The 19491-nt window shown below is 37.6% G+C and overlaps 1 protein-coding gene across 14 annotated transcripts in view; it reads right to left on the bottom strand.

Annotated features, from left to right (window-relative positions):
- The window catches only part of FRY (FRY microtubule binding protein), a 234016-nt gene that overhangs the window by 65822 nt on the left and 148703 nt on the right, over positions 1-19491 (bottom strand). For all 14 annotated transcript variants that reach the window (XM_032099556.1, XM_032099544.1, XM_032099547.1 and 11 more), the window contains 15 exons: positions 19386-19472; positions 17592-17851; positions 17071-17260; positions 16170-16294; positions 15915-15972; positions 13249-13340; positions 12875-13047; positions 11638-11798; positions 10715-10825; positions 9224-9378; positions 7068-7167; positions 6596-6767; positions 4590-4846; positions 4068-4214; positions 535-703 (listed from right to left, as the gene is read on the bottom strand). In XM_032099556.1, the coding sequence (XP_031955447.1) occupies positions 535-703; positions 4068-4214; positions 4590-4846; positions 6596-6767; positions 7068-7167; positions 9224-9378; positions 10715-10825; positions 11638-11798; positions 12875-13047; positions 13249-13340; positions 15915-15972; positions 16170-16294; positions 17071-17260; positions 17592-17851; positions 19386-19472 (2257 nt within the window). The remainder of the gene's footprint in view (positions 1-534; positions 704-4067; positions 4215-4589; positions 4847-6595; positions 6768-7067; positions 7168-9223; positions 9379-10714; positions 10826-11637; positions 11799-12874; positions 13048-13248; positions 13341-15914; positions 15973-16169; positions 16295-17070; positions 17261-17591; positions 17852-19385; positions 19473-19491) is intronic.

The raw sequence follows: 19491 nt of genomic DNA, 5'->3' as shown, positions 1-19491 counted from the left end.
GAATGATAGTCTTCTACTCCTTAATCTAAGCTCATGCTCAAGTGACATAGCCTATTGTTTTTCAAGGATCTGGCAAAACATTTACAAGGTTAAATGTGGGGTTGGTTCTTAAGCATATTTGACTACTGCAGCTTGGAAATAGCATTAGGCCTTTCAAAACAGAACTGCCACACCACTGAGGCTCTCAGTTTTCAGGAAACTCTGCTTAAGATCACCGCATAGATGATAATTTCTTGTTCTGAGTAAAAGAACCACTAGAGAGTGGAGTTTTCTGAAGAGTGGAAGAATTCTGAACAGCATCAAATATTGGTAATATGCTATTAAAATAGTTAAGATAATTAAGCGTATGTTAACAAAGCATATACACCATTAGGAATTAAAAAGAACTGTAATTTAGACATGCAACAAGGCCCTGAAACTTGTACTTTATGTACACAGGTCCAAATGGATGGAAAAGTAAGAGATTGTTTTTTTACAAAGAGATGAAGACTCAAAAGAGCAGGAGAGCACAATGAAAACACATTCAGGCCATACCAGAAGCTGCAGCTGAGGCTTTGTTACTGGCAGCAAAGCGGTAAAATGGAGGATTATCGCAGTGTTGGACTATGGGGTTCACTGGGTCGGTTTGCTGCAGCTCAAAAAGAAGTTCTTCCATTGTCTGAATAGTGTTATTGCGACATAGATATATTGCAACCTTCTTTATCTGTGGAAGAAAACAACAGTTGTTAAACTCTGAACAATATGAATTTCCAGAGAAATCAATGAATGTTACACTGCAGTACTGAAACGATCGAGGATGCAAGTGTTGCTCTTGGGCAGACACCACAACCACGTACAGTTCATATGGAAATAAAACTTCTCACTTTGACATCAAGATCATTTCCCCAGCAGAGTGAATCTATGATATAATTACTTCAAAGTTTTTGCTTACTATTCAAAATGAACTGTTTAGGTATATAACTATATATATAACATGCACATCTACAAAACTGTAGCTGTGGCCACAAAGATTAAGCCAGGCTCTGAGTTGCTACTTATACCTGTAGGCAAAGTAATAGCAAACTGAAGAAAGGCAGAGCAATTATGTATACAGACTTCATGTATACTGATTTGAAAAATCTGAGAGTATAGTTTATAGAAACTTTGGAAATTTCTATCAATCTTTTAACAAGACCTCAAACCTGCACTGCAGCAATGAGGACTGTTGAGATACTGAGACTGAATTAGGCTGAATTCTTGAGGAAAAAAACCCTGATCACTATTAAAAGAGACTCTCTCCAGCTCAGAAACACTTGATTCATAAACTGCTGGAGCTGGGAGACCATATGGGGATGTATCTCTTCGTTCTTGCCTGCTTGTTTTTAAAGATGTCCCTAAACAGATACTTATAGGGGAGCTAATATATTACACTGAACTGTCTGTTGGCCTCACCAAGTATTGCTGTTCTTATACTCTTAAATACTCCCATTAAAATAACTTCCTTACTGCTTCTCTTTCCCCTCTTTTTTTCTTTTTGCTTAGAGAAAACGCACATATGCAAAGTCTCTTTTACTCTACTGTGCTAAAAATTTCCCAGGGACTTTCCAGATACAAATCCATCTCCTTCCTGAGGCTCATTTCTGGTTGGGTTCACAGTGCCACTTTCAGCATCTCTCACCCCTGAAGGGGTCACGTCCCCAACACTAAGTCTTTGCTGAAGAGGTTTCTGAACTGTAAATATTCTAAGAAATCTTTCAGTACATAATGTGGAAGAACGGACAGCTCAGCAATTTGTACTGGGGCACTGGGAAAAAATGCTTAAAGGAAACATAAGAGACAAAGCAATTAATCTAGATGATGAAAAAACATTTAAAAAATGAGTCAGGCATGCTTTTGGCTTGGACCCACACAGGGAGAACAGATGGCTGAAGGTACAAAGCAGCTGGTGACTGCCTCGGGGGCACAGGGGCTCCTAAAGGAGATGGGCAAACTGGCAATCTTGCAACTCTGTGGTCTTTTAAGCCCAGGTGACCTGGAACAGTGCTGATAAACTGTCCAAATGATCTTTGTTTGCTAAAGTGTATCTGTTATCTACATGATAATGGAAGACACATGTTTATGGTATCAGCAGTCTTGTGTAGTTAACAGCTAGGTAGGATTTCTTAAGGGCACTAGCAAAACACTGAGCAGATGCATGTGATAAGACCAGTGCATTTTCCTACTCCAGACAAAGCTATCAGTGAAGGGGTGACTCATAAGCACAGTCAGGTTTCCTACGGAAGCTAAAAACTTTTTCAGATTTTGCAAAATCCGAAAATCAGACTTTTAACTCAACATTACAAAACACAGATTAACTGGGTGGTAGAAAACGCGGGAACCTTGTCAGCTGCTGCCACCACCAGCCCCTGGAAGCCTGGGAGGGAGACCAAAAAAGGCAAACACGCAAAATAGGAGATGCTGAGCAGATGAAGCTGTAGATGTCAGAACAGATTGCTCTCTTCGTGGAGTAAGAGGACTGTACTGTCCTAGAAGAGGACAGGGCTGTGAAATCCAAGGCTTTGGGGCAAAGAAAGAATTTGAAGAAAGCAGTGCTCTGGGTAGGAGGGAGTTTGAGGAAAGGCTGCTCAGAGCTGTGGAATGGTAACAGATTTGGAGAAAGGAGGTGCTGAAAGCTTTGGGTTGGCAAGTATCTGGATGGAGGATAAGGTACGTGAGGAGCTCCTGGGCAAGAGGTGACACGGTTATTTTCCAGTCAGGCTGGATTTAGGAGTCAGACATGTCCTCAGCACAGGACTACTACTTCCTCTCAGAAAACTGCCCCTGCTCCTTTTGTAAGCTGTCAGAAATGAGGGCAACAGCCCTCATTTTGTGTCTTGTCTCTAACAAGTGATTTCCACTTGTTCTCTGCCAACATAGCTTCTCCTGATGGAGACTCCTTTTGGGCATAATCCCAAGTCTGTCATAGATTGTAGGATGAGTCAGGTTGGAAAGAACTGGGGAAGTCTCTCATCTAACCTCCTGCTCAAAGCATGGTCAGCACTGAATAGAAAGCCTCTGTCACACTTGAGGGAAAGGTCTTACTTCAGATCAACCCCTTTGTCTTCCTCTCATAAAACCCTTGAGCTTATTCTTACATCAACACCACTTTCAAATTTTTCCTCTTTTGACTAGTTAGACACATATATACACTGATTTGAGAATATAGAACAGTAAACCTACAATAAAAGGAAACAAACAGGATGACTATGGTATGATAACATTTTGAAGATTTTTATAGGCTTCTTTATTTTTCTTTATTCTAATATGCATAGCAGTCATCATAAACATTTTGGGCAAACTATTACTTCAGCAACTGTAAATGAAGAATGTTTATGAGGCTTTTAAGATAAATTTCATCACATTAATAGTAATTTCAAATGTATTTCAGGGAAATCAGTGGAAAGAGGTTAACTAATAAAACAACATATTGTAATTGTGCTGGAAAATTCTCTAAATTTAGATTCTGTTTCACGCACCAACTGAGCAATAAGGAACATGGGAATAGAACTAGCCTGCTTTTCTCAGACAGCCCTGATTTTATTTTAGCTTGAATAATAACAATATCCAGCACATTGCAGCAACCGTTAGATAATTTATGACAGTCGTGTAGAGGCAGAAGTTGATATGGTAAGGAGCTTATAAAGGTTAACTATCTTCTGTCTCTTGAGATGTCCCACAGAAAGCTCTAGTCTGCTAAAAGAGAAGAGAATATAGCATTTTCTGGCAATTAATGCCCAGTCTCTGTTGCTGTCCCTGTACACAGACATGCAAAGTTTCTCTTTGCTTGAGAGAAGCCCATCTCCTACTTGCAATGGGGTGTGCTCCGCTGGTGGAAACTGAGATTTGAACTACTCAATTCCTTTCTTTTAATTTCAGTTTCCTGGCACTTTTATTCCTGCCATTTAATTTTGTACAGTGTGTTAGGGAATATGTTGGTATTTCTTAGGGTATATGTTGGTTTTGATACAGAAATTAATTTTCTGCAGGTGATAGCTGTTTTCCTCACTAAAACCTATGTTATCAGCAGTAAATAAAGTGCAAAGACTTACATAGGGTAAAAGGATGGTATCACTGCTAACACCACACAAACTAATGAGGAACTGCAGTGTTATCCTAAGGTTGTTACTCCATTTTTCATTGTTGGCCAAAGCATTCCAGACATTTTCCATCTCTGGTCCAGGAATTTCATCTCCATACTGCAAAGAATCATAGGCATACATTCCTTGAAATATACAGACTTCCAAACTAAAACATGTTCTTTTAGAGCATTTTCTCATGCAAAAAAAACCAGTGAAATGCTGTAAAAAGTTATAAAACAGTATTTTTAAAAGCTGCCTGACAGACTTCAGAGCATAAACTATATCTAAAACTATTTAGGTTCTGATCCACAGAAGGACATAAATCATATGAGAAAACAAATACTCTTGAGGACTGTGAATTCAAAAAGTAATCCTAAAATCAAGCGGGTTTTGTCTGATTGGTAGAGAGTGTTCCAGTGTAACATTTCTGGTACTGGAGGGAAGAAACAAAAGTTTTACAGGTTAGTTTCTTTGCTTGATTTGCTTTTATACCTTGGCTGTCATATACATGAGATTGTTAAGAACCAGGGAGGTGGCCTCAGGTGAGCCCCAGCCATTGCCTTTTAGTCCACTTGTGACTGCTATTTCCCCATCCTTGTCCTTCAGTTCATCTTCTGGCGTGGTAGGGCTTGACCCAGGGAGGAGCAGTCTGTTATCTACCAGTTCAATATTATGAAGCCATGGTAGCAGATAGGTAAGCATAATCTGTCTTCCATTTGGATGTGTTGTTGGAAATCGCTGGCTTACCTCTAAAATAGTAAGAGTTGAAAAGGACAACATATTAATTTATGATGGAAACCCTAAATACACTGTTTAAGTCACATTTCTGATGTTTGTTAGGCTATCTGATGGTTTTTACCTTGCACACTACAAGCATACAAAAACATGTTCTTGAGCTTCCTGAAAAGAAACACTCAATTAATGCTCAATAATAGCAAGCAATGGGTCATGCCTTCTGTCTAAAATAACTAACAGTCTGGGCTTAGAAAGAGAAAGTCATCCCTTGTTACTGTGCCATGTTATATATTAAGTGGAAGCCAATAAAGACGAAAAAGGATTATTCAGTTACAAGTAGTTACCCTAGAATTCCAAGAGCTTCTGGAGAACACACAAAAGTGATCTGCAGAATTACAAATGCCCCATTGGCCTCCAGGTTTCTAAGCTATAGTTTAAATAATAAAGCACTTATACTGAGTTTACAGAAAAAATCTTGCATATATTGGGATCCTATTTCCTGTGGGGAGGCCTATAAAGTTCATAGCTGGCTGTCAGTTCAGGAGTGCTTGTATACAGCACTTTATATAATTTATAAAAAAAGAACTGGCACTGTAAGGCAAAGGGATTTGGAAAATCTGGGATAAGAAATACAGCTTCCTGCCAAAGTGAACCACATTATCTCACATTACTAGAAATCATCTGTAAAATCAGTAGAGCAAACAATTCCTTTCTTTACTTGCTGCCTGGTTTTTAAAAATCGTGAAGACACACACTGTTCTCTCCTCCTTATGATTCTACATGTACAGAAAGGATCTCTCACTTGGACTGTAATATCCTGTATATCGGAGGTATTTTTAATGACACAGTCATTACAGTAACATGAGTAGATGATACCAGTAATAATGAACAGCATTTGCTTAATGATAAATGAGCCATCGGAAGTTCCCTACACCCGTTATTTATAACTCATGGTATCTTGGGCACTGAGAAATGTAAGGATGATGTATTGTTCCTTTACTCTCCCTCCAGCCACTACAGACTGAGTAAAAACAACAGAAAGGGATTTTAAGAGCCAGTAAAAATTCCCACGATTACAGACATTTGAATTCTGTTATTTAAAAACTAGAGAAACACATAAGATTAATTAAAACAGACAGATATGTCTGAAAACACCATTGTTCCCAGGAAAGGTCTCAGAGTGGGCGTATTCCGAATTGTGCTCCTGCAGGTCTCATTCCTTAAAATTTTTCTCAGTAATCCTGAAAATATGCATTTCTGATAAAATTTAAAAATGCTGCAACATGCAGATGTGGCAAATAACAGAAGGCAGAGATCACTCAGAGTGATTTGAATCACTGGTAGAACTGGACACAGGCAATCAATCTGCCCAAAGTTTATAAATGCCCAATCTGCCCAAATTTTTATAAAAAAATTAAGAAATATATCCTCACAAGTATGATTTATATAAATGTATGCGTAAGAAGAATCACATGAGAACCCATTACAGCAGAGCTTGCCAATGTCATTTTAACTCATTCAGGGCACTTGTAATTTCAAATTTACCATAAGATCACCTAAGTGGCACAGAGTCCCCAAAGAAGGTTTGTTTCTGTACTTTGTGTGAGTACCTCTAGGAAACACATACTGGATTCCTAAATCTGATTTGATCTGAACTGGAGTAAAAACAGGTCAAGCTAAATTTATAAACAGAACTGTGGTTCAAAATGGTAGTCTAGCATTTGTACAAAAATGTAAAGGAGATAATAAATAAATATAGGTACCTGAAAAAAGTGGGAGGGTAAGTTCAGGATACATCCTTGCTAGCTCATATGAAAGAAGGGCAAGTGAGACACTGTAAAGAGGTGGCAATGGACCATGTGTCCCATACAAGATACTGCCTGGTCTTTGCTCAGCTACCTTTTTTGAATAAACAAAAAGCTTTGATTCAAGGATCTATAAAAGACAAAAAAAAAAAAAGGAATGAGACAATAAAAATTCATTAATTCAGGAAATAACAGCATTTCAAGTTTATCTATCAGAGAATGCTCTACATGTTTCAGAGTATATGCTCCAAATACAAAAGACACTATAACATTCATTTTAATATAAATATTCCTGCAAGTATTTATAGCCAAGACATAACTGGCTGCTTGTTTTCAAAACAAAACTAATGCACAAATAACAGTGCTCTATAAGAAGTTCATCAAAACAGTCTCCAAGGACAGGAGGAAGAAATAAGTAGCTGATACATGCCTGCATAAGTTGCATGGAAATTTCATAAATCTCTCTGTTGGTGTCAGATGCCTTGAACAGCACCAGATTTAAAAGCGTCACGATATCAAAAGGATAGTTCCTAGAAGAATAAACAGAACATTTTTGTGAATGCTGGTAAGGAATGCAGATTATATTCACTCTGGTTTACTCTGTAATATGGTCTAAAGAGAATGTCATCTTTCTTTTCTCTGTTCTACCATCAGAATATGGGAAAGGGAGCTCTTATGAATACACACTGCTTGATCAAAGGACCATCTGGTGAATGGGAAGAAAGAAAGGATTATTTATAATTACCTTAGACTGATGCTTAGGAATGCACCGAGTTACCCACAGTGATAAACGCAATACCTGTATCTGTAACTGTCAATTCATTTTAATTTATAGCATAAACTGTGTACAGGACAGACTGACACCCGTGAAAGAAAATGGGGAGCATGAAAATTTCCAGGGATAAAGAATTTCTTAAGCCAAGCTGCAATTAAAACAGTCCCTTTGGACAAAAGACACTATCTCTGACACGAACATTCTGAGGTACTAGACAATTTTATAAAAATTGTTTTCAAAGAGTAAACATGAATAACTGCTTCAAAAAGTCTGCTATCTATAAAGTCAGCATCAACTGTAAGGTTAAACATATCAAAGTATTAACTTACTGAGAATATTGTTACAGCAGTAATTCCCACATCACAATACTTGGATTTGCACTAAATAGATTTCTGTTTACTCATGATGATTTGTAAATGCACCGATTGAATTCTGAACCATCAATTTAACAACCTAGATGTCAGCTACAGTGCTCCTGGATGGCTGCAGGATGCCTATTTGGACTTTTTAATATGGCAGATACATGTGTGGCATGGGACATTTTGGTAATTCCAAATACTAGCTGCAAGCCAATCTCTGTAACTGGCTCTTTGTCCTTCCACTGTGTAAAAAATAAATGCAAAAGAAAAGAAATGAAGTGGCTTCTTTGTAGAAAGCTGGATGGACACATCATCAATGAGATACACTGCTGCTCATTTTACAGGTAGTTTAAAGCAGTGGTCTCCTGATACATTTTGACAGATGAGAGAGGAAAAACTATTAACAGTTTTCAAATATTAATAAAAATTCCCAGCTTGCTAGAAAGAGGACTTTCCCTTCAAAATAAATCATGAAGATCATACTCTCAATTTTTTACTGGAAGAATGGAAAAGATTAATTTTTAGGACACAGTGGCACAGGTAACACCATCTGAGGAAAAAAGACTGGCTGAAACGGCTATGTTTTTGTGCTCATTAAAATAAAAACCCTGTTACCATAACTGGATTTGCAAATGCAAAATTCCATTCATATTTTTAAAACTTCAGTATAACTCAGTCTCTAGTCTAGTTGTTCCTGCAAGAACAAAACAGTTTAGCAGAAAAACTATAAAATTCTTGACTTATTTTGATTTTCCAAATCCCAAGTATTTCTTTATTGAGTATTTCTCTATGCTGCTCAGACATCTTGCCAAATTACTTTTGTGAAGAGTAAATTTTCACATTTATTTTAATAAGATGCAAATTTCTGTATTATTTAATTTCTCTATAAATTTTGTCTTTGAAAATAAAAAATAGGGATAGGGTTTTATGAAGGCCTGACACAAAAGCAATATTTGTATTCATATCTTCACGTAGCTTGTGCTTGCTCAGCATTAGCAGTAATGATGATACCAGCTGACCAAAAAAGAACTAATCAAATCAAATGAAAGCCAGGTAGAAAAAGAACATGACTTTCAAGATAATGACAAGTCAAAATAATTACTTTCAAGCTATTGACATTTAAAACATTTTTTCTTTTATAAATTAAATTAAAAACCACGCCAAATCTTTTGAAACCAGATTTACGACTTACATTCAAATGAAACTTGTAGCTTTTTGTATCTTTCTGAGCAAAACAGCATCAAAACACCCCACATTTCAAATATACATATAATAAGAACATCTTCTACCAAGCATATCCCTTTGTTTTCAGAATCATGAAAATCAAGCAATACAGTCCCCAAGCACTGTTTGAGAAGATATGAGTGTGACCAACAACTCCTTACAACACAGTGAGCTGAATCTTCAGTTTTCTTTACATTTGAAAGTGTAGATTAATAGATTAATTAATACCTGCTTCCACACACAGTTGCAATGGCTTTGAAACACCCAGAGGCAAGCTGGTATGATCCTGTGTAACATCGATCTATAGCCCAGTTGAAGAGATTGATTTGATCAGGATTCAGTTCTAGCAACAGGACTACAACTTCACAGCCAAGCTGATGAACCTGAGCAAACATCAAAACATGATAATGGGGTCAGATATGCTCATTCTCTAAAATTCTTAGAGTGACATAGGCAAAATGGGGAAAATGGAAAATTCAAATATGTAAAAAGAAATTAGATCATTTGTAATAAATTTATTCTAGGGATAGCAGAGTTGGAATGTGACTCAGGTTTCAATACTCACCACTTGAAAAAATGGTAGGTACAAAGACTACATAAATGAAATAAATTGTCCAAAATTAAGCACAACAACAACAAAAAAGCACAGAACCTTTGGAAAATCTAAGATCCTTGATAGGTGTTCTTGGGCAACTTCCATTTATATCAGTAACTGACTTGTTAGCTGATTGCCTAGTTCATGTGAATTTCACAGTGACTGACTTTTAGGTTTATCCTTCTCTTGACTAACACAAAGCAAGGCAGACAAAGAAAAATACCTTTTACAAGACTGGAAACCTGTATGTTTAATCCAACTACATCAAGCAATCTAACAACTCTTCCCCCAGACCATGAATTACTTAATTCTGGTACCAGCACTGCTACAAACACATCACAACTAAGGCTTGGACTTCATGTTCCTTCAGTACAGGACAGTGCTGGTACACCAAACACTAATGCCTATTAATATTCTGTCACCAAGCGTAGGTAACTACTTGTACAGACTGCTTATCACTTGCACATGTCTTTATAGCTCTGTCCCTACCAACATTCTGAAATCCCATGTAATTTCTGAAGGATTTTCTCTGTAGCTATTAATTCTTTCTTTAAATTATTCAACTTTTTTTCCCCCTAATCAATTACCATTTCCACAGCCTGTATCCTCTAGCTGCTCCACATGCATTTATTTAGGTTCTGCTATTTACTTTTTCTTAGCAGATATATGCGCTGGTATGAGAGTTTTAGGGAGAAGAGCAGGACAAAGTACAAGATACCAAAAGGGAAAGATTGCTGTCTCTCTCCCTCCACTTGATAAAAATCACCAATCTACTCCTCCTTAATCAAAGAGGTAGTCCAATCAGTTACAAACACAGAACTATGACTGTGTAGTTACAAAGTCGAAGCCCACCTTCACAAAAATGGAAAATGGCAAGAATAGTCTATTACATGTTTGTTAAGAAGAAAAAAACCACTTTTTTTCCTTTCCTGAATAATTTATTTCATATTTGCAAGATCTACCCACACAACTTTCACTCAGATTTTTTTCATCAGCATCTACATTACCAAGCAGGAAGGGATTTTTAGAATGTATGCAGTCATAGTTCTTACAGTCACAAACTTTTTACTCACCCAGTACAGTGAGTAATTGTCCATCAGTGTTGCATTTTGGTCAGTACTTACACGTAAATCTTGACAAGCCAGAATATTATCAAGCCATTTGTAAAGATATCCATCAGGGGAAAGACCAACATTGTCAAACACAGGTCCACAGCAGAGCACAGCCGACATGGCCTAGAAATACACCAAACTTCAATTACACAAAAACGAACACAATGAACCTTGCAGAATGATTTGCGTTCTGGCTAACAGGACTGCCACTTGTTTCCTCTTTTGAGGGAACTGTGATGGAAATGGGAACAGCTGACTTTGCTAGAATTCAATAATTATGTTGCTATAGATTTTACTGGATTCCAGATCATGCCCAAAGCATTTTGGAGGGAGTTCTATCTTCAAGATACATTTTGTCATTTTACTCAGTCTTCACATATCAAGCTACAAAACAATCGTAATATACTCAGATGTTTTGATAGTATGTTACTGCAAAAATTAAAACTGTCTTACAGCAAGTGATGCAGCTTATGTAAGTACATAAGCTATCACTTTCCCAGATTACTCATGCAGGGGAATTGCAACTAGTTTTGCCACAAAAGTACATTATTACTGAGCATGTCTCCAGGCAAGTGTGGGAGGCATTCCTGAGATGTATATTGGTACAGATTCAGTACCCCGAGATTCTGAATTGGGGCTATAGCTCATTTCAGAGCCCACGATCTCCTTGCTGAATCTGCTAACCCATTAATAAACAGCTAAGTAAAATTTCAAAATGCATTCTGGTTTTTAAAATAATTAGCCTTGAAAAGTGTCTACAAAGAAAAAAACATGTAATTTCAGTGCTATACTGTACATATACCTATGAGCATACAAGTTTGCTTCAAGTATGCCAATTCAAATTTCTTTGAAATAAAAGGAAATAGACCCTACAATTAGGTGTATTTTTGACTGGAAAACTACTGTTACTGGTTTGTACACTGAAACTTTAATACCTTTAATGCACAATACTGGTATCTTGTAATCTGATGATTTCTATCACTGTAACGGTCCAGCGGTGTGAACATAATACTGAAAGGTCCTGCCCACTGGCTGAATAAGATGAACAGGTGATGCCTCAAGCTCTGCTGAGGGAAGAGAAATCTCCTGTGGTGAACTAAGTGAACAGAAATAGAAATAGTTGTGATTTGTTTAATATTAAATACACATTCACGTGGCACAATGATGACATAATTTTCAAACTTCTACAAAAAGGGAGGGGTTTTTATATGTTCAATATACAGTTACTCCAAAATATCTAAGCTCCTTTAAAAAATCTTACCAAGCAAATAAGATGCATCTTATTTCTAAGAACCTTCAGTTTTGAATTAATGTGTAGTTATACAAACATGTACATCTGACTATAGAAAAGCATGCAAGAACCTAATTACAAAATCAGAGTTTTCACTGCCTCCTGCATTCCTTTAGTGGCAAATATTTACTTGGTTTTTCCAATCCTTTAAATTCGAGCCTAAACAATACATAAGTCCTACTCTAATACAGTAATAGGTAGGGACAATAAATAAAAGAAACTTGGCACCTCCTTGTTTATGACAAGTATGTGATGAACAGCTGAATTACCTGAGCAAATGAAAAAAAAGCTCCAGACCTCATCTTCCACTAATTATATGAAGCCTTTTAAAGCAAAGGCCTTTTTTTGCTTTTTTGCTAATGTAATTACATTATATTTCTGAAGGGATATTGCAATATATAAAAAACATGAAATCAATTGGACAAATCTCTGTGATACAACTGGACTCAGGTAACATGGGGTACTGTCTCAACACCTTGGGCAAGTTTTTCACTGCATTTAATATTGCATGTTGTCTGCACCTACTTGTATTTTTCAAGGGCTGTCTGAGTTTATGAAGTCTGGCAATCAAGTCAGAGGGAAGAAAATAAGGCCTTATGTCAAAGAAGTACCTAGAGGTCACAGACAATTTCTTTGCTAGGCTTTTAAAGAGGTGATTCTTATACACGACTATTACAAGCTTCATCAAGCTTTATTGGTATTTTTATTTCAATCTTAATGGACTTCTGAAGACATTTTTTTCTACATTCCACTTTACATTCATTATATGATAATTCACAAGCAGTGAAAAAACACAGACAAAACAAGACACAAAAAATTACTTTTCCAATACCTATGTTAAATGCAATTTCTTAGTATGTTGAGATAATTCAGCACCATACCTGGAACACACTGAATCAAGTTGGCAATCATTGCACTGAAATGTGCTCTCATATCCTTAAGGATCTCGACTTCTTTATCATTTTCAGCCTCCAAAAGCATGCGAGTCAGATCAACATACTCTAAGAACAAGGCTCCAAGGGCTAGTGTATCTCTTTCTAAGGCTCCACTTGTACTAGCATAAAGGAAAGTTGCACATTAATATAGAATAACAGAGTAGTTATACTACAGTTTTCTGAAGAAATGCATGCAAAGCTCTCCATATCTGATAGACCACACATTTCTTCAAATGACGTACTGACATAATCTCAGTGTGGCAGACACTGAAAATTATTTCACTTAAAAGACCAATATTTATGATGAGTGATAGTCCTACCTGTCACTTATAACACCAGCATCAGCAAGGAGTTCAAAAATTCGCAGTAGCTGCAGCCTTAGTAGATCTCGTCGTTCTCGACGTTTCTTGTTCTTGGAATTTAAAGTAACAGCCATGTTTATATGCATAGGTGCATAAATTAAAAACTAGTAGCTTCAGAAATGCCAGTATTGCAGTGAGATTTAAGAATTGCAGTTTAAGAATTTTCTTCATGAAGGAACCTGAGTGCTTTTGGGTATTTCACCACAACACTGTGCTTACACATCAACAAAGAACTGAATATGATCCATTTTTTGTCTTTGTAACTACTCTTGAAAAAATTGTTAACAACTGCTTTAGTACTTATTGAAAATGTTGAAATTAAATAATGAAATACTGGATAAAAATAACTAATATTCAAGGTTCCTGTACCAAAAAGCCATGCTATCTTCAGGTAATAGGGATATTCACGTTAGTTTAATATCATCTAGTTTGGGTGCTGGAGGCACTTAAAGAGCAGAACATATACCCAGACCTGGGGAAGATATCTTAGTGATTAGCCATTCCTGAACTTGGCAATGCTGCAGCACACCATCACCCATGAGCTCCTAGCAGACACCACTCCAGTTCACTGTGGGGTGTGTTGACTGCAGGGGTTTTGCCCACAGTAATGTACTCCTCTCACAGAACAGGACTGCATGGTTGTTAACTGGCTCATTGTATCCCACTGCCTTCTAGAAAGCTGTCCTTTCTGTCTTCTATCTTGCCTGGAAAGATGTGAATGCAACAAGGCCTGGTCTTTACCGAAAGGCTAAATCGACTTTGTATTCTGTATCTCCCCTAAGCAAGAAAAACACAAGAAGGTAAAAAAGCTGCTATTGCACTCAAAGAAACAAGAAAAGCTCAGAGAAAATGCAGATTTTGCTCTTCAAAACTGAGCGATACTGAGATCAAAGGCTTGTCTCTTCTAGGACTCTGGCTCTGTCCACAGCCAGCAGTAGATGTGTGGGAGAACAAAATGATGCTCTGCCCGGTATTCTGACCCAGAATTGGCAGAATTGCAGCATCATAGCCAAAGGTTTTATTCAAATAATTATGCCATTTGATTTGTTCTCTTCAGAGCCCTGTTCTTCTCTTGTTACACCTTTAAGGTTCCAGGAAGTACATGTAGAGAAAAAAGCAGTTTTATTGTAATACTGTATTTTACCAGACACAGCTGCCTCCTGCTGTGCAACAGTGTCAGAGGTGACCTGGCAAGCTCCGTGCCAGCGCCCACAGGGGCGGATCTTGTGTAATGTCCATTTTGGTTTACCCCTGCAGCTCTTGGCCATGCCTGCAATTCTCTTCCTAGTCATAGCATATGTTCAAGGACATTGTTTCTGGTGTGTTGGATACCTGCCTGCTGACATGGAGGCCTGCCATGTTCTCTACAGCTACACAACCCATACAGTCACTCCTGGGTTTCCAGGTGGCACTGTTTGCAGGAAGGTGGCCCATTAATTCATATCAGGAAAAACACAAGAATAAACATTGCAGTCTCTCGTCCTCGTATTCTTCTACTAACAATTTCATGTGCTAAATTTGCTCTCACAGTATACAGTAAACCTCTGAATTCTAGCAATTCCTTTCCTGAGGGTAGACTGGATTTGTATGTCTCCAGGAAAGGCTTTTCAAGTCCAAGTTGTCTTAAAAGGTGCACAGACAAAATGCACAGGCAAGTGGCTGCACTAAGGTGTATTAATCCTCTTCTGCCCAGTATCAAAACAAGTGACCTTCAAATCAGTGTCTTCATAGGGACACATAACTGAATTGAAGTGTGAAGTCATGCAGAATGGAAATGGCTGTGGATATTTACCAGACACGGAATTATTAAGAATTGTCCATGAGCCATCTCAGATTTCTATCCTGGAGTCAGATGGAATGGTCCAAAACCGAGTCAAGGATGGAAAACTGAGCAGAACAGCAACTTGAGTCTAGTACAGAAGCTCTCCCCATGGCTTTCCTCTTTAGCTGCATAGACACATCCTGAGACTAAACTGCTTACTGAGGCTACAGATTTTATTACCAGAGGTTTTTAAGAACCTTGTGTGGATTGGAAGATCTGTTGGAAACCCTTCCAACATCATCTTCTCTTGTAACAAAAGAGAGTACTATAATGAAGGTGAAAACTCTGATTAATTTGTCAGTTAACTGATCATATTTAGAATGAATCCTGTGCCATGTGATCCAGGATGATCCTGCTTGAGCAGGGAGGTTGGACCACTTTGGTCCCTTCCAGCCATTCTGTGATTCTGTGAAGCTGAAATAGGTGACCCTGCCTGCCCTGAAAATAAAAGCACATCTAAACACTGCTACAAAATGTGCTTGTAGCCCAGCTGCATTAAAGCACATTTTTTTTCCGATACTGAAAGTGAATTTCCAATATATCGAAGGTCTGTATCAGGAGGTTCCATCTCGGATGAGAAATTTTTCGTCAGAATGGAGTTCTATATTGTACGTTTTGGATCACCAACAGAATTTAAATTAAACTAGATTTTAATGGAATTATTTTAAATTATACAATTAATAAAATTCTTGTTGCACACAGAGCTTAATTTGCTAGTTAGTACAAAAGAATGTATTTGTATTTCAAACAGACAGAATTTTTCAGTTTTAAAAAACTAGTGCATTTGATTTTTGCAACTAACCTCTGGTCTTCTTTCTAGGGCTTCTTTCATTAGTGGGTGAAGTTCTTCTACTAATTCCCTAAATTAAAAAAACATAAATATTTGTAAACAAAATCTAATGTCCTTTGATATGCATTAATTATTATTCAAACAAATAGATATAAAAACAAAGTTCTTAAGTGCAAATAAAAATTTAAATATATATTTAAGTTACAACATAAATAAAGCACTTGTATTAGAGGCAAATAACTGAAAATATGATAAGTGGAGAAGTACCTGAAAACAAGGGAATTTGTTCTTCCAAATCCTAACACAAGTGATTCTGTTATTTCTATGCTTTCAAGTCTCATCAAAGGAACTAGCTGCTTTAGTAAGACTCCAACAGATGGAGTTCCAATAGCCTAAAATATATTAAAATATTGTTGAATTTAATTGTCAGAATATCAATATTAAGTAAACAATTATTTTTTTTTTTACAAACAAACATTGTCCAAGAATCAATATATATTTTAAAAACATACTGGAATGATTTTACTGTTATAGCTATCAATCCACCAGTCTAATTGGATGTCTGCTACTTCCCAATCATCTTAATAATGCCTAACAAGCAAATACGTCTGGGAAATCTCTTTACTTTAGTTCAGATTATTGTAATTTACTTAATTTGTTGCTTCATCAAAATATTCCAGTAATTGCATTTGTGGAACCACTGCTCCTCTTAGGTTTCTACTACTTGAAAGTGTATTTTATATATTATTGCTTCTGACAGGCATATATCCAACGGGAACACAATTTTCATTCAGAAATCTGCTTTATTGCTTAATGTTTTAAATTTACAAATTGGAGTGCTCTACAAGGAAAGAAAGGGGATGAAAAACTAAAGTTAACTTCAAAACACATGTCCAGACCTGTATTTTGAATGCACATCACCCAGAATGCTAAAAAAAAAAAAGAGCAATATATTGAAAACGCCATGGCTTTTGCCAAATATTTATCAACACATCATATCATACAGATGTTTTAATTGTTAATTATGTGTGTTAAGTAGGTTGCATATATCAAAATATACATCAAAATATTCCCTAACTGAAATACTTTCATCAGAATATGATTTTGCATGAAGATGCAGCTTAAAATTCTCCTAAACAAATAGTCTACTTGAAACAGGATGCATCACCTTATTATCGTAGTTCACTGTTCCATCAGGAGTGGTAGCCATGATCTCTGGTGTTGAAGCACGCAGGTGTCCTGGGCTCATAATACTGGGCTTTGCTACTCCAAAGCACAGAATAAGGTAGTTTCTCCACAAAGTAACATAGTTGTCTCCACTGCTTGCTGTACTTGTTTTCTTTGCATTAACAGGAATACTGGAATTTAAAAATAAATTATAATTATTAAAATGATTTCCCACTCTTAATTACACTGTAGTTTAAAATATTTTAAAAGGGAATAAAACATGCTATGTATCTACCAGCCATTCAACATGACATGATACACAGGAAAAATCACGGAAGGTAGAAAACTGGAGTTTTCCACCTTAAAAATTACAATTACGTAACTCAAACCTGTGTGGCACCAACCTCTGTGTGGTACCTTGCAGGACTTGTGGACTGATACTGAAACATGAGACTAAAGAAAAGCTTATATTAAAATCACACAGCCCATACAAAAGAAAGTGAAATGCAGGTTCCCACTTACTTTGGATCCACAAGAGGCATTATCAGCTGCAGCCTCGTGAAGGCATATGGCCAAGCATAGCTGAGAGCTGTAGGACAGTGTTTTGGTAGATTCTCCTGCCTAAGAAAACTGAAGAGGCAGAGAACCCATGGGTCTTTAACGGACTGTGCAAATATCCAAACATGGGAAGGACTTTTCACATCGTAATGGCTGTTTACTAGGACAGCATTCCACTCCACCAGCCACTGCAAATCCACGCTGTGTGTTAATGGGATCGTTGTCTACAGAGAGAAAAGATAAATTAACACTCCTTGCTGCACTAGTCAGAGACCAGGCACAGAGGCAAAGACATTTGCTTTGCTTTATTATTAATGAGCAGAATGAAAGCACAAAATTCAAACCTTGGCCTCTAAAACTGCAACACCCAAACCCAGGTGCTGCTATTTCAGATGAATTTCCTAATTCCTGTATTGTGAAGTCAGAATGTCTCTTTCCTGCTCAGTTTCTGTTTTCAGCTGTAGAAGGGCCCAACCTCCCCACCAGTTCAATGTCCCCTTCTGTGCTGGTTTTGGCTGGGGTAGAGTTTATTTTCTTCGCAGTGGCTGGTATGGGGCTGTGTTTTGGATTTATGCTGAACACAGGGTTGATAATATAGAGATGTTTTTGTTATTGCTGAGCAGGGCTTGCACAGAGCCAAGGCCTTTTCTGCTTTTTGTCCTGACATGCTGGTGAGGATGATGGGGGTGCTTGGGAGTCTGGGAGGAGACACAGCCAGGACAGGTGACCCAAACTGATCAAAGGGATATTCCAGACCATGTAACATCATGCTTAGTACATAAAGTGGGAGAAGAAGGAGGAAAAAGGACATGTTTGGAGTGAAGACATTTGTCTTCCCAAGTCACCACTATGAGCTGGAACCCTGCTCTCCTGGGGATGGCTGAACACCTGCCTGCCCATGGAAAGCGGTGAATTAATTCCTTGTTTTGCTTTGCTTGTGTGCACGGCTTTTGCTTTCCCTATTAAATTGTCTTTACCTCAACCCACGAGTTGTCTAGCTTTTACCCTTCCGATTCTCTCCCTGACCCCACTGGTGGGGAAGTGAGTGAGCAGCTGTGTGAGGCTTGACTGCTGGCTGGGGTTACTTTTTTAAGCACCCAACATGTGGATCAAAGCCACAACCCTGGAAAGGGCACTCAATGTGGCAAGGACCATTTGTTGCTTTAAATTTCATCAGGCTGAAAAGCACCCCAAACTGATTGTTCCTGCCCTCCAGAAATGGGCCCACACTAATCTCTAAGACAGCAAGCAAAAAAAGTTGTCTTATATATCAGTTCTTCTACTGACACTTTTTTATTCGAAATGCTCAATCTCTGCTTTCACTGGTGCATGTCAGACACATCAGGGACTTGAGAAAGCGAAAGGAGAGATTCACCCCAGCTGTGAATTACTCTAGAGCTTAGGCTCAGGTTTGCAGGCAGGGCCACTTTCTGAGGACACAGGGGAGCTAAAACTTAGTCCCTTCTCAAACAGATGATAGCAGCGAGTGACTTCCAAGTGCCTCCAGCATCAGGTGGTTTCAGCAATAAGACTTTCTCAACTGGTCTTTTTTCTGTATGTAGTATCTTTCATATCCATAGTATGATTATTTTCATGGAACAGATTGTCTGGGACATTGTGGAGCCTTGGAGCTCTTGGGTAAATGGCTGAAGCCTTAAAGCTGTATGATTTCTTTGATTTTCAGCAGTTTTATTTTTAGTCTTTCACGTCTGATATTTGTTATGTAAACATGAGCAGTAACAGTAAAGTAGTACTTACTGAATCTGAAACAGCCACATGAATAAAGCTTTCAAGAATAGAGGAACTCAACTGATCCATGACATCAATCATAGGTCTGTCATCATCCTGCATAATACAGAGAATA

The sequence above is a fragment of the Corvus moneduloides genome, chromosome 2, assembly GCF_009650955.1.
Source record: "Corvus moneduloides isolate bCorMon1 chromosome 2, bCorMon1.pri, whole genome shotgun sequence".
Lineage (NCBI taxonomy): Eukaryota > Metazoa > Chordata > Aves > Passeriformes > Corvidae > Corvus > Corvus moneduloides.
This window is presented reverse-complemented; position numbering and strand designations above follow the sequence as displayed.